Source organism: Cupressus sempervirens, chromosome 8 (genome assembly GCF_028749045.1).
Source record: "Cupressus sempervirens isolate cs-2001-9-10 chromosome 8, ASM2874904v1, whole genome shotgun sequence".
NCBI lineage: Eukaryota > Viridiplantae > Streptophyta > Pinopsida > Cupressales > Cupressaceae > Cupressus > Cupressus sempervirens.
Genome location: NC_143125.1, coordinates 263,655,319 through 263,670,383, shown reverse-complemented (window position 1 = coordinate 263,670,383; position 15,065 = coordinate 263,655,319). Strand labels below are relative to the sequence as shown.

At 36.8% G+C, this 15,065-nt stretch overlaps 1 protein-coding gene across 2 annotated transcripts in view; it reads right to left on the bottom strand.

Moving 5' to 3' along the window:
- Positions 1-285: 285 nt before the first annotated feature.
- Positions 286-15,065, bottom strand: part of LOC149542467 (syntaxin-71-like) — a 52,169-nt gene continuing 37,389 nt past the window's right edge. Inside the window, exon 9 of one of the 2 annotated variants that reach the window (XM_089797410.1) lies at positions 286-675. In XM_089797410.1, coding sequence (XP_089653536.1) covers positions 660-675 — 16 coding nt within the window. In that variant the 3' untranslated portion in view covers positions 286-659. Of the gene's footprint in view, positions 676-1,452; positions 1,535-15,065 lie in introns of those variants that run through there. The other variant, XM_089797409.1, reaches the window with a different exon arrangement.

Below are 15,065 nucleotides of genomic sequence, written 5' to 3'. Positions count from 1 at the left end.
TGAGCAAGTAATGGAGGTTTTCTTTCTGGTTCTTTCCTCCAGGAGCTCTTGAACCAGTTTTTTATATAATAAATAGACCAGTGGCTTGCCACTTTTGCCTATAAAAACAATAAAACTACACTTGTTTTTGGATAATCATCAGTCAAAGCATGCACCGGATGGTAGGAACATCTTATCCATCATATTGACTTCAAAACATTTGAAAGGTAATTTAAATATAATTGTATTAATCTACAGCAATATGTCAGTATTTAGCTAAATGAAAGAGAAAAAACTAAAAGAGAATTATCTGACGACAATCTCATATTTTGAATTGAAAGAATGGAGTAGAATAATCAAGTATCCCACACATCAAAATAAAATACTAATCAGAAACAGTCAATCAATGAATATGTGTCTACAATGCTGTTCTATACAACGAGATAATAACGACATGAGCAATAATACATTTATAGCACAATAGAAGAAAGCATTGAACAAATGCCACGAATGTGAAGATAACAAAATGCACAAACATAGGGAAACTGTAGATAACAAGCCAATCAGTTCTCTGGAAGATTTGCCAGCAGCATCCAAGCAGCCACATTCCAAACTAAAACCAACTTTCATATAAGACACCTTCGCTGCAAATGCAATGAAACTACTCTTCTTCCTGTTCCTTATTTCTTCAAGACACTGTAACAGAAAAGAAGACAATTATTTTTCCTGTACTCCTAGTTCTGAATATCATACTAATTAACATGCATTTAACAAAGATCGGCCTCCCAGAGAATCACATTAATTATTATTATTCATCAACAGTAGACATTAATACAGACCTAGAAATCAAGATATATGCTTTATTACTTTTTCTATAGTGTGTATGGATGATCCTGAAGCAAGTAAAGGAAAATAACTACAACAATATAACTTCAAACTACAATGCAGTGTTCAAACATTAAAACAAGCATACTGGCACCATAAGTTTGAGAAAAAGTAAATCAGTTCAAGTACTTTTTTAAGTTATTAAGAGGTCATCCAGGCACAAAGAAAGAAGTTTATATCCATACATTTTGATGAAGAGTAGAAGCAGAGCTAGCTGTGCTCTACAAGCAGCTAATAAGGTAAAATAATAAATATGTCAAAACATCAATAAGATGACATTTAGAACCTTAACCCCATCCACTCAGGTTAAGAAGTGGAATCCAAATTGATAATTAAATAATAACTGATGCAGAATAATCCTGGGGAAAATATAATCCTGCATTACCCACAACGAGGTGGAGTAAAGTGAGTAATCTTTGATCAAAGGTCATCAGGTCATCTTAAGCATAAGAAAAAGGTTTCCAAGAATGCCACAAAGAAGGCAGGATCGTATCAGACATTGAAACACTGTGTAAACATGAATGGGGTGGAAATTATTCCGCAGCAGTAATGCCATTGCTGCAGAAGCCTAGCTTGCAAACTCTTCAATTCTCACAAATCCAACTAGTAAATCTCAAGACCAATTGACTCGTGAGTAAATATGTGGGCCAAGTAACTCACAAGCCAAAACCTGCAGAACCCAAGTTATTTATTAGGTATCCCCTCAAAAAATTGTTACTGTTTTCTCTGAATCAATAGTTGATAAAACTCTGCCTTTTTCCTTTAAAATTTTCATCTCCAACAATAGAAATATTGGCTGTTAGAATTGAGTGTTCACTTCAGCGCGTTTTAAGGATTTATCAACAATTGGACTGCATTGGGAAAGGTGTTTGTTTTCTTTTCTTTTACTTTTGTATTCCAACCTTCAAACTCGAGAGAACTAAAATGTTCTTGATATGCTGTAGATATTTTCTTCTTTTTTTATTGTCTGGGACTGGAATCTACAATATGTAATGCAAGGTGTCAACAGAAAGGACCTTCCATGGAAGCATGGTATAATGGGTGAGTTTAAGAGCATTGTGACATGCCACCGTTGCTAATATGAGAACAGGCATTGTGACATGCCATTGTTGCTAATATGAGAACAGATATTAATCGATTCAAATACCACCTTTTGCTTGCATTACTAGCTAGGATGTTCAGTTGTGTCCCCAAGTGGGGGAGCAAGTCAAAAGTGAAATGAATACCCCATTTTCTATATATAAAGAGAAAAAAGCTGAAAGGAAGAGGCAAGGAAAGCAATTGCATTGGTGGTGAGTTCCACGGCCAGCCTTAAACCATTTGTTGATTCTCTTATTACCCCGAGGATAAAACATCACTGACATTGAGGAGAGTTTAATTCATCTAAATTCCCCACATAACCTTTAGTGCATAAAAAATTCATGCATAGAAGACTCCCATAAAGTCAAGAATGCATATACTTTGTGCAATCTATACATAGGGCAACCCAATGTTGATGTGAGTTTATTCCACTCCAATTATTGAATCCTTTCTTGAATAAGGTCGTCTCTCATGTTAAGCTTCCAAAGTAAGATCATGAGATGACTTCAAGATTCTTCTATCGTGGATACTGCTTGGTGAAATAATATAATTTTCTAGTAAACACTAGTTGGACACTTAGGGGACTTACGCTATTCATTCAATAGATATCAACCTTTTGCACTCGTAATAATTTGGCTTCACAAAGTGCAAAGAAAAAATCGTCTTGATTTTCAATTTCCACTTCAACTTAAACTCGAAGTCCTACTTCTACTTCTAACTAGGAAATTAGCAATGCAAGGAATCATGGATGGACTAGGACTCCATTATCAACAACTTCTCTCACCTAGTGCAAGCTTCTAAGAAACACTCAAATAGTTTTCACACCAATATCTCCTGTATAATCCCATCAAATGAATGCAAACTAACGATTAAATATCAATTGAAGTTAACTGCTTTCAATCATCGGCTTACCACACAAGGCAATCTTACTATCAACAAGAGGCTAGAGGCTTGGATTTGTTGAGTCAATCACACGAATATCCACAACTACTTCCATTGAACTAAACTACTTCAACATAGAAAGAAATGTACTCGAGTGAAAGATTGAGGAAAACATGTGATAGTTCAAAGCAACATTAAGTAATCTGCCATTAAGAGCCAGCAATGAATATTCCATTACTTCAAAAGCATCATAGCAACAATTTGATTAGGTCTCTCCCTTATCTAGCCTGGTCTAAATCTAATGCTCTCCTCCAATCTAATCTAATGCTAATGAATAACAAATGAGAAGACCTTAATAGGAATTCCATTTCAATGAAGAGCCAAGATTCATTGAAGATCAAGGGCCTATTAGAATGGTCAGGATTGTCGTTGCACCAAAAGATCGACCCTGTCAATGCTCAATACAACCAATAGCCTCATAGAGCCACAAAAGGCAATTAAGCCATGTCAAGAACCACGCAAAAGACGCTAGCCCACTACCAACAAGGCCTCTCCCAACGTTACTCATTGTGGCCTGTGTGGATTCGAACTATGACCAAGCTCTGATACCACTTGTTAATTACTACAGTTGTACTTGCACCAAAAGATTGACCTGTTAATGCCTGATACAACCACTAGATTTATAGAACACAAGGCAGTTAAGCCATGTCAAGAATCCCAAAGGGGAACATTAGTGGTTAGTCCAACAATCCCCCTTGTTAGAATGATCAAGGTTAGAATGATACCACTTAATAGAATGATGGGGGTTATCATTGCACCAGAAGATCGACTCTGTTAATGCCCAATACAACCAATAATCTTCTACAACCACAAGAGGTAGTTAAGCCATGTCATGAACCCCTGCATGAAGATAGCTCGTTTGCAAATTCACAACCAATTACCCTAGGGTTCCAAATCAGGGCCGATAAGAAACTTACAAAGATTTTTCCAACCAATGAGAAAATGGGACACTTGACATGGTGCAATTTTATGTGTTTGAATTTGGAATCTTCTAATTGGAGAAGACAAACCAATTGCCATCTCATTATCCTTCTCCTATAGATCTCTTAAAGAACGTGTGTTTTGAATCTTGGCTTGTGAAATGTTGTGTTAAAATTGCAAATATTTCTTGCTCGAATGTTGTAAGGTATGTTATGATGAAGAAAATTTTGACACTCAACTATTGTAACTTTGATCAACTCTTCTACTTCTATGCATGAATGTGATGGATTATGTTCACAAATTGCTTGATCTTTGAATCTTCTCCATCCTCTAATATCTTCTCATAGTGATTGGATTTGCATCTTGAAACTGCAGAATTGATCTAATTCTTGGTCTTCAAATTCACCTTGATCACAGTCTGAAATTTCACTTTAATGTCTTGACTTTGATCTATCTTCTCATCTGATATCCCATCATGCTTGAAGTCTTACTTACAGCCGCATGCATGCTTCCTCTCCAGCAGAATTGTGAACTTGGATTTGATAGTCATGTGGTCAAAGATGTCTTTCAATAGCCCAACTTGAACCTTGCACCTCCCCTCTCACACAGAGTTGTGAAGCTCAAACTTGAGGCATCGCTTAGAACCTTGAAATCTTGAATTTGGGCCGCATTCTTGAAGTCTCCTTGTTCTCTTATCGGCCAACTCTTTCAATGGTCTTCCCTGCAAACAAGAGAAAAAAAGACATCAAATTCTCAAAATTGATAAGCAACATGGAATAAGGCTTATCATCATTATAAATTAGCAAGGATATACTTTCAGATTAGGCCTGATTAATAACTTGACATCTGGAACAATCAAATCAGATCCACAAAATTTCATATCGCCTCAGTCCTTTGGTAACACTTCACAGTTCTCTAAAAGATTTCGCTCGTAGCAAATCTGGGATTCATTCACTGCCAATCTGAGACTAACTAGTTGCCTATAAATCATTGCCAGTAGGAACATTTCCTGCCACAAACTCAGATAATTCACTGCCTCAACTGTAATGAATTCTCTGTTGAAACAACGATAAATCTGTTGAAACAACGATAAATTTTGCAGGTGTAAGCAGAGCTAAATTTACTTCATTGCAATGTTGAAGTTTACTCATTTTTCCTCCTTTTAAATAGCGATTTAGATTTGAAAAGACCTGCCCTTACAAAGAGGCCAACTTGCCCACAATTTGACCAATGAGATTCATTTATTTGAGTTGTTTTCAAACCCCTACAGGCCGGCTTGTCATTAGCATTTGTCTTTTAAATTTGGAATCCCTCCTTTGTTTGATCGTTGCTGCCCTATGCTGAGCGGAAATTTGAAGATGTTGGGTACAAATTCCCAAGAAGGGGTTGAATCCGCACTCTCTTGGGAAGAATGTTTTGCACTAAATTCCAACTCCAACCAAATAAACTGCAAGGAAAGAAAAGCTATGCAACTCTAAGAAAGTAAGACAATGTTGATGATGGGGTGAAGTTGTGAACCTCTAACCAATCCTTGCTTCATCATATCAACTAGTCATAGGAGGGCATCATCTTCTATGGATGCAGGAATGATTTTCACATTGTCAATATGCATCCAAATACCCTATGAAGGCGCAATCCAAATGAACATTTCCAATAGAAGTTAACCACTTGCAATTTAGGCCCATACTAAACTTGTACTGCTACTCACAATCAGTAAGTACCAAAAGGTATGGACACTAGCTCCATCATTAATATTTTCCATTCATCTACTTCTACTTCTACATAACGTGAAATGAAATCTATTCTAAGTGAGGAATTGAAGTGGTCATGCAATACTTCAAAGCAACATTACGCAATCCACCATAAAGACCAAAAATGAATCATCAATCAATTTCATAGCATTAAAGCAACAACTTCATCATCATCTCCTACTCTACATCCACTACTAGCTCCTCTCTAATGAATCCAAAATCTACCCCCCTAACTATTACAAATGGGAAGGTTTTGTTGCTCAATCAAGATGAAGGACCAATGTAAACTAAAGATCAAGGGCTAGGATTTATCCCTACAAACCCTAATTAAGGTTGCCAGCCTAACAGCCAATTACATGACGGCACCACTCTATGAGCCAATAAGATTATTACAATGCTTTTGAGAACCAATGAGAAAGTTGAATGTTTGAATTTTGTGATTAGACAAGTAGGTGTCACCTTAGCATCCTCATCTCATAGATTTGATCAATCCTTTAGTGATGAGAAAATTTCTCTCAATACTCAACATTATCAAGCCTTCAATTGTGATGGCATATTTCCAAATTGCTTCATCTTCTCAAATTTCCTCAATATTGTCATGATTTTAACTTGATTGTACTCACAATCTTGATGTCTCGTTCAATGCCTTGACTTTGATTTTCTTGAAGTAATGAAGTCTTCATGCACTTTGCATCCAAGCCAGGGTCATAAAAGTCCAAGCCAGAATAACCCAAGCCATATATTTCTCTATTTTATTCTCTTGTAATGCTTAAAGCAATTTCCTAGATCCTTTGTGCCATCCTTTAATAGTATTATTAATTTTTGGAAAATCATCTTATATAGTTTTATAGAAGTTCCATATTGTGATTGGAAACCTTGGTGATTGTGTTGATTTTAGGAGGATCGCTCCAAATGTGTATGAAATGACAATTCAATATTGATAAATATTGAATATTGATTTGTAATTCTAAACCTGATAATTGTAGTCACCAAACTCCGAAGGACAAACATATATTGGTTTTGATGTCTTACCTTAGGATCAGATCTGCATTATAAAGGATATGAATAGACATATCCATGAGTGACATGTCTCATGAAAAGGTGCCTCTTCATGCCCAATCTCTAATATATATATATATATATATATATAATCCAACCGAAGCTACAAAACATTAACACTCCCTCTTAGCTAGGGAGGATAAACACATAGATATTACCTCAATGTAATATCAAGTTGGCATGATTAAGGATATCTTTGATCAGAAGATACCCACCATTTAGATATCATCTCATGATATCAAGAGTAATGGCCTCAGAATATCAAGTCAAGTGATATTTACTAAGTACTCTGAGTAATGGCCTCTTGAACGTCAAGATACATGATATTCACCAAGTACTCTGAGTAATGGCCTCCTGAACATCAAGTCACATGATATTCACCAAGTACTCTGAGTGATGGCATCATGAACATCAAGTTGCATGACATTCACCAAATCCTCAAAATGTTCATAAAGTATGTGCACATGTATCCTCAATAATATTTACCATATGAACATTCATGGTCTATTTAAAGAACTTAGTCCACCATGCAAGATATAATCTATCATGATCTGCTTAGACATCATAAGATATCCATCATAATAGAAGATTAAGTTATCATAAGATCGTCACCTTCCAATTAACTTGTACAAATACAAGTGATAATCATTTGGAAGTCGTGACTTCCTCAATATGTACACAAGGGGCAAACCCATAAAAATCATGCAGTCACCCACATGGATTGTCAAACTCCCTCTGAATATCAATCTTCTGAGCTTCTCATCCAATGTTGCCTCTAATGAAGTGTCAAACTCCCTCTAAATCTAATATCAAGCTTCCTTTTTATGTAAGAACATCCCCGAGGAGAAAGGAAAATGTAACAACCACTTTTCCCAGGTCTTAACTAACAATTAACATATCAAAGAAATACAGTTATTACTTCATTTTCATAGGAAGACAGTTATATCAGTTACGTTCATGTGAATGAGATTAATGGTTACAATCAATTAAACGAAATTTCATAACTAACAATTGAAAACATCATCAATGAATTTACTATGGAAATTAAAATCTACATATCATCGAATTCGAAACCGAAATCAATCTAGGGATGCTTCTGCAAACACCCAAGTTAGTCCACAAATACCACTTAGGATTAAATGACGATTACCATTCAATACATCTATATCAAAATCAAATGATGACTACCGTCAAATACCACTATATCAAGGCACCGATTACCATTGGATCATTTAGGGCATCACATACCATTGTATCAATTAAGGCATTTACTATCATTGGATCACTTAGGGCATCACATACCACCGTGTTGATTAGCGCATCAATTACCATTGGATCATCTAGGGCGTCAGATACCGCTATATCATTTGGGGCGTCAGATATCACTGTATCATTTAGGGCATCAGATACCACTGTATCATTTGGGACATCAAATACCACTGTATCATTTGAGGCGTCTGATACCCCTGTTTCATTCATTTTCTTCATATTGCTAACTATGGCAATAGCATAAGATTAGAAGATATGCTCATAATCATTATTCTTATAAATGAAAGACTGAAATAACAATCTTATAGGTATATTCCGTATTTAGTTGGAAGATCATCCAATCTAACTGATTACCAATTTCAAGATGAGAAAGGTTGCTTACATCAAAAGAAATAATTGAATTCAACAATATAAATTAATCCATCACACCTTCTACTTGTATAAATATCATAAAAGTTAAAATACATGTTAACAAAAAATGTTTGAATGCTCAACTTATCTTTATCTAATACACGTCCTAACATCTTGTGGAGAGGGGAAACACTATCAGGGGCTTAACCTCCCAACCACGGACCTTAAATTTATCCCCACACTTTCTCTAACTAGAAAGGCCCTCCCTACTCGGAATATACATGGAACACCTTGTTAGCCACTGAGCATCCTGGTACTTAAACCAACCATTCGACTTGACAACAAAAAATAAATTGGACATGCATGAGCTATAAAGTAATTTTCCTTTTTAAAATAATATATAATTGTTATATCTGATTATGTTTTCATGTTATTGCAGATTTCTTTATCACCTCTTCACCTCTTCCTTGGCCAAACAGTCAGGTGAGTCCCTAGTGTTTATATCTCAGAGTAAACCAACTCATTCTGCTAATCCTCAGCTAATGTATAGAAATTACATGTTCCAGTATATAATCAGCTTTTATAACTTGAGGAAAATAGTCTTCAGACTTGCAGCAGTACAATTTGATTCTGTCATACAACAGTAAAAATTAAAGATGTATAGACTTGTCATGAATAATTGATCTCGACTCAGCAAGGACATAACTAGCTTACTAAGAAACTAATTAGTGACACCAAACAAAGATGAAGTTCAGTATTTCATGGAAATGTACCTTACTGCTGTAAGTACAAATGCAGTAGTAATTTGATAAAGAAAATATATATAAATATCAATTTGATACAAGTTGCTCCAATGAAGGTCCGTATGCTTCACTTTTTTATCCACTTTTGTTTCATTCTACCATCTACTATTTGTTTCAAACACTCCTCTCTTATTAATAAACTCACACCTTATTACATTATTACCAAATCAAAATTTGTAAACTTATTATTAATATCTCATTGACCTTTTGGTCCTCCTTATAACTTAGCCCTTTATTATTGATTCTTCCTACATTCATTATTGTTCCCATGGAACTTGATATTATTTTAATCACCACCTTATCCATCCATTATCTCTCCTTATTCCTATGTTGTTTTATGAAGATTCCGATACTTTTATCTACCTTCAAATATTAACGTGTTTTTCCTTTTAATGGAGGTAGTTATTATTATTTGTTTATGGTGTTCGGTCTTAGATAGGGCAATGTAATCTTGCAACCTGGGTGTAGCCCACGATGTTGCTGCTTGGTAAGAGTAATTTCCAAAAATATAATAAGGAAACAAGCTGCCCAGTAAGCAGCATAGGCGTAATATACTCTTAATGTTTTTTCCTTTCTGCAAACTTGGACACAGTGCATTCCTCCATCTCCCGCTCATTCCAATCTTTCTTTATGAATTTTTGTGGATGGAGATCTTAACTATTATTATAGGGATAGGCAATTTGTCAATGTTATTGCTATAAAAGATCAGTGTCCTTAACTTCATACAAGGTTTACAATCGTGATCGGGAAGATGAAAAGTGACAAAGAGACAATGTGAAGCGTGCTAGACATCATCGAGAATAAAAGATCTACATCGCTTTTCTTGTTATCAGTCTTATTAAGTGACAATATGGATTTGAATTTGAATCCTGTGTTTCTTGTCTAATGCACTCGACAAGTTCCAAGTATACAAATTTTGCAGGATATTCGGATTTCTCAAAACCCTTTATTATCTGAGCATGATATCATTGCACAGGCATGGATATGTATTCATGTTGGAAGTGCCCCATTTCACAAGTTGTATGCTAATGACAAATGTGTTCGATTTGCAGCTTGGGTCTGATATCATGTTGATTTTAGGAGGATTGCTGCAAGTGTGTATGAAATGACAATTCAATATTGATAAATATTGAATATTGATTTGTAATTCTGAATCTGATAATTGTAGTCACCAAACTCCAAAGGGCAGAACATATATTGATTTTGATGTCTTTCCTTAGGATGGAATCTGCATTATAAAGGACTGAACAGACATATCCATGACCGGACATGTCTCCACAAGGTAGAGACATGCCCGTTCAAGGGAATGTCTCATGAAAAGGTGCCTCTTCATGCCCGATCTCTCATCGGGTTTCAACCCTTAACAACTACAAATGATTTCCTCAATGATAGTATTATATATGTATATGTATGTATGTATATATATATATATACACACACACTATCATTGAGGAAATCATTTGTAGTAAATATAATATATACATATATATCTTAAATATAGAATTTAATCTGACAGAAGTTACAACACGTCAACAAATTGTCTTTTGCCTCTTCTAGTTAGTTTGCCATCCACATATAATTAATTAAGTCTGCTAGCATTAAAAAACAATTCACATAATTACTATCATGAAAAGAAACTTTTCCCCTGTAATGTCCCCAATATTGTCGGCATCAAAGTTCACAGATTAGCCTATTATTGTGATCCTCGTAAGCTAATTATTGTGGATAGAGGGTCTTCTGTGGTAGTGGCTTGGCTTGGGAGGGTCTTATCTTCTCCACATTTCAGAATGCTACAAGTTGGTCTTCATTTGGCTCAGATCGGACTTCATTTGGGCTTAGTTTTGTGTAGTTACTATTTTTGGTAAGTTGGTGTTGATCAAGATGGACCCTTTCTATTTTTGGAAAGTGCATTTAATCACATGGAGAAATAATAAGTATGACTCCTATTTTAGACGACATATTTAAATGATGAGTATTTTGGGAGTTATTATATTTTTAGTGGCCGAATTATTATTAATTATTAAATGGCTTATTATAAAGTTATAATTTCACTTAAGTTGAGAGTTGAATTGTCATTAGAAAGTGTCATTTATTAATTAGTTAAGCCAAGTCAAGTGAGAGAATCTAAAGGAAGCTTCTAATTAATGTTGTGTGGTGAAGCTTCTTGAGTGAAGTTACATTTTGGCAACAAACGGGGATTTGGAGGTTATAAATACAGGCCCATTTGTTGAGAAAAGCATGCTTGATTATTTATTTGTTTTTGTTGCCTTTGTGGCTTTTCTGCGGTTCCTGATTTTGTGCCCTTTCTGAGGTATAAGGGTTTGATTTTAAAGTCTGAAATCGATTTCCTCATACTGTGCCTACTGTGGCTTGAGGAGAGAATTTGTTGGTGTTGTCTCCATTACCACTGCAGAGAAAAGTGGATTGGTTTGTTTGGAGGGCACAGTTGTTGAAGCTGATTGTGCTTTCCACAGCTGAGGTATTGTGGATAAGCCTGACAATTATTCTAATTGATTTGTCTTCCATGTCTGATTTTCCTGTTGCTTTGGAAAGAGAGATTAGTGCTGACAGAAATTGTTTGGAATCAAGAGAATTTGCCACTTTTGTTTAAATATTTAAATTCTGGGTGCCAAAGACCTGGCTGGGTGTTGTTACATTTTGCATAAAGCTTCAGCGATCTTATGCTTGGAGATTTCTGCTGTTGGATATCATTTCTCCTGCGGTCTTGGACGCCAAGACATTATTAATTTTGGGCTCACATGTACATCTGATCAAAGGCATTGGATATCTCTATGTTGGTCACTGCCTACACATCTATCTGGACATCCATATCTGTTCATATCAGAGCAGCATTACAGGCCAGTCAGTACATTTAGTTCTTTGGCATCATGGTCTTGCCAATAGCTGCCTAGAAATTGGTGAATTGGATGTAACTCAAAGGGGAAATTGAAGGTCTGTTGCAACTTGTATCAAGCACTGAGAATTTTCCAGTCTCATCATCATTTGTAATAAACAGAGTTAGTTTTCATGCAGCCTTCAGAATTGATACATACAGAATTTCCATTGATTCTAATTTTTAGAGCTGGAACATTAGTTGCAATTGATGCTTTCATATCATTTCCTTGTTAGAAAATCCGAAACCCCTAGAAACAACACACTTGAAACTATTAGAGTATGCTTGCAAAGTGTTTGACGAAATGTCAAACATCTAAAAGTAAAGTAGTTGATGGTTTGTTAGAACTGAACTAGTTGGGGTTCTTACATCCCCTCTATTGGTAATTGTATTATTACAAATTACCTAAATAGCCTCTATGGTGCCTCACAATCCCTTCTTTTATATTAAATCCTTTTACCTGTGGGACGTAGAGCTGGAAAGGTAGGCATGACCCGAGGATATATGAAGGATGACATCGGATACGCTATTGTGCTTTTGAGCCGAGTCATGGGTTTACCAGCAGCTGAACATCTTAATATATGGATGGTCCATTTCATAGATACAATCAAAACAGCCAAAATGCCAATAGACTGGGCTATTATCCTCAATGATAATCTGCATGAGCAACTTATAAGAGTACAAGCCGATCCAAGATTCTATATGACATCATACATGGCGTATTCACTGGCGGCTAGAAGGACAGATTACCCAAGTCTTTTTAAGAAGGGGAGCATACAAGATGCTAATGCATGGCCTTATGTGGTATACCCCCAATTGGTGAAGAAAAATCTCTCAGATCAGAGCAAGGAATACCGGATGGTGAATGATGCTTTCATATTTGCAATCATCCAATTCATAGATGGTGATCATGCTAAGAGGATGTTAGTAGAGGCAGCAACAAGGATCACAAAGATCGGTACCTATTACATCCAGTTTAAAACATTCACTTATCTAAGGGTAGCCAGCACATAGGTCAACCCAAAGAAGCTCCCAAGAAATCTGTCGGATAGACTCATTCTGTTGGAGATTGCTAGACAACTCACCTCTGTGTATGATAGAGTGAGGAAATAGCATAAGAAAACATGGGTATGGCCAATCACCATAAGTGCATTTGATGTCAAACAAAAATAGGATATCATGACCTTTGATTCAGAATGGGATTAATATCCCTTAAAGGATTACAACTCCCCTTGTCCTTATTTTGACAATATTGGCAGAGTTCAACATTTGGCAGGGAAAGAGTTTGCGCATGAAGATTCTATAGAAGACCATTGGATGAATGCAATAGATGACTATGATATCCGAATAAGGGATTATTGTAGGATGACTCTATATTTGGCAGGAAGCGCCTTAGAAATAAAGGTCCCGCTCAAGGTTGTTCACCAAGACACTCAAGATGTCTTGGATCCCTTGTATAACCACGATAAGATATACGACAGGCCAATTATGAATGCAGAGATTAATAGGGATGAGAATGCAGATATTAACCAAAGGGCTAGTCATATAATCCAATTAACAAGAGAATGGATTAAGAAACCCTCTAAACTTGACCCAGTTCCTCAGGCAGTTATCTTTCAAGCCACAGCACGCCCAATTAAGGGTAGAAGTGCAAAGGTTACAATACCAACTTTTCCTGCTCAATCCCTAGTTAGACTGGAAACGATGCATTGACATGAGAGGGAAGTTGAGTACTTTAGGGAGGATAAGGGAAAGAATAAAAGAAAGAGGGAAACAAAGAGGAGAGAACAAATTGCTTAGGCCCAACCATCTCAGCAACCTTAGCAAGATTCGGCAAAAGTAGAGCCTCAAGATGAGCAAGCAGTTCAGGATCAAGAGACTGAACAAGTGCCCCATAGGAACAAGAAACGGAGCAGGAAGCACAAGAGGTGTCACCACCTGGTCAAGAAGAAGAAGCCACTCCTTCCACTACTAAGAAGGCTAAGGTTGGGCCTAATGTGAAAAGGACGCAAAGGGGGAGATTACTGAAGAAAGTTATTCCCATTCCTTTAGTTCCAGATACAATTCCTGAAGATGACAAAGAAGAAGAGGATAATCTTCCCTTAAGTCAGAGGACTCGCTTGGCTAGCGCTGCTCAAGAAGAGCGAAGAAGGAGCTCCACTATGACGCTGCCATTTATTTCTAAGGAACCTATTCAGGTTACCATTTCTAAAGATGAGCAGTAGCAGTGGATTGATGACCAGGAAGGGCAAGAAATATCTTCAACCTTTTTTATTTCAATTTTATGCCTGTGGGAACTGAAATGGCGGGTGATAAGATACGAGATACACCCACGAACCAACCTTTGGGAGAGGATTGAACCAAATGCCACCCCTACCACAAGGGTCTCTGGGTACACCACCACCACCATTTCAGGACTTTTCTTTCTTGGACAAAGGCTCAGTTACTCCTTTCCCTCCTATCACTGAAGAACAAGAGCAAGCAGTGCACGAAGAAGAGCCTAAATAGATGCCAGCCAATGAAGTATCAAAGGAGGGACAGATACCCAAAGAACCTCAATAAACTTCTCAGGATACAGAGGCAAGGACTTTGGCTACAACAAATACAAGGACTCCCAATGTAGATCTCTCTCAGAAGAAGACTTCGGAGAGGAGTGATACGGGAGAAACGCCAGCAATGCAAACCTCTTCTTCAGCCTAATACATGTCTCCCATGGGCACTACACCAGCATCGTTGAAGAGGGAGGTTATGGTTTGGCAAAGAGGCAATTGGACATGATTGTCGAGGAGAGTATGGATGAGTTGGTAAAAGCGATCAAAAAGCTTGAGCCACCTACGGGTGATGCGCAACAATTGGCCTTCATAATGAAGAATAAAGACCAGGACTTACTTGCCCATATAACCATCCCTCCTCCACAGGTTGATACTGACGATTTGACTCCTAAAGACTATCAGATAGAAGAAGTCCTGTTAGAAAAGCCCACCGTAGACACGGCTAAAGTAATGATCACTACGAGCATCAAGGAGGTGTTCATGCAGTTAGATGGAAATGAGTCTGAATTGGTGATGTTGCACAAACAGAATGAGCTTCTAAAAGGCTATCTGCATGAAATTGTAGGCCCTTTGGACCAAG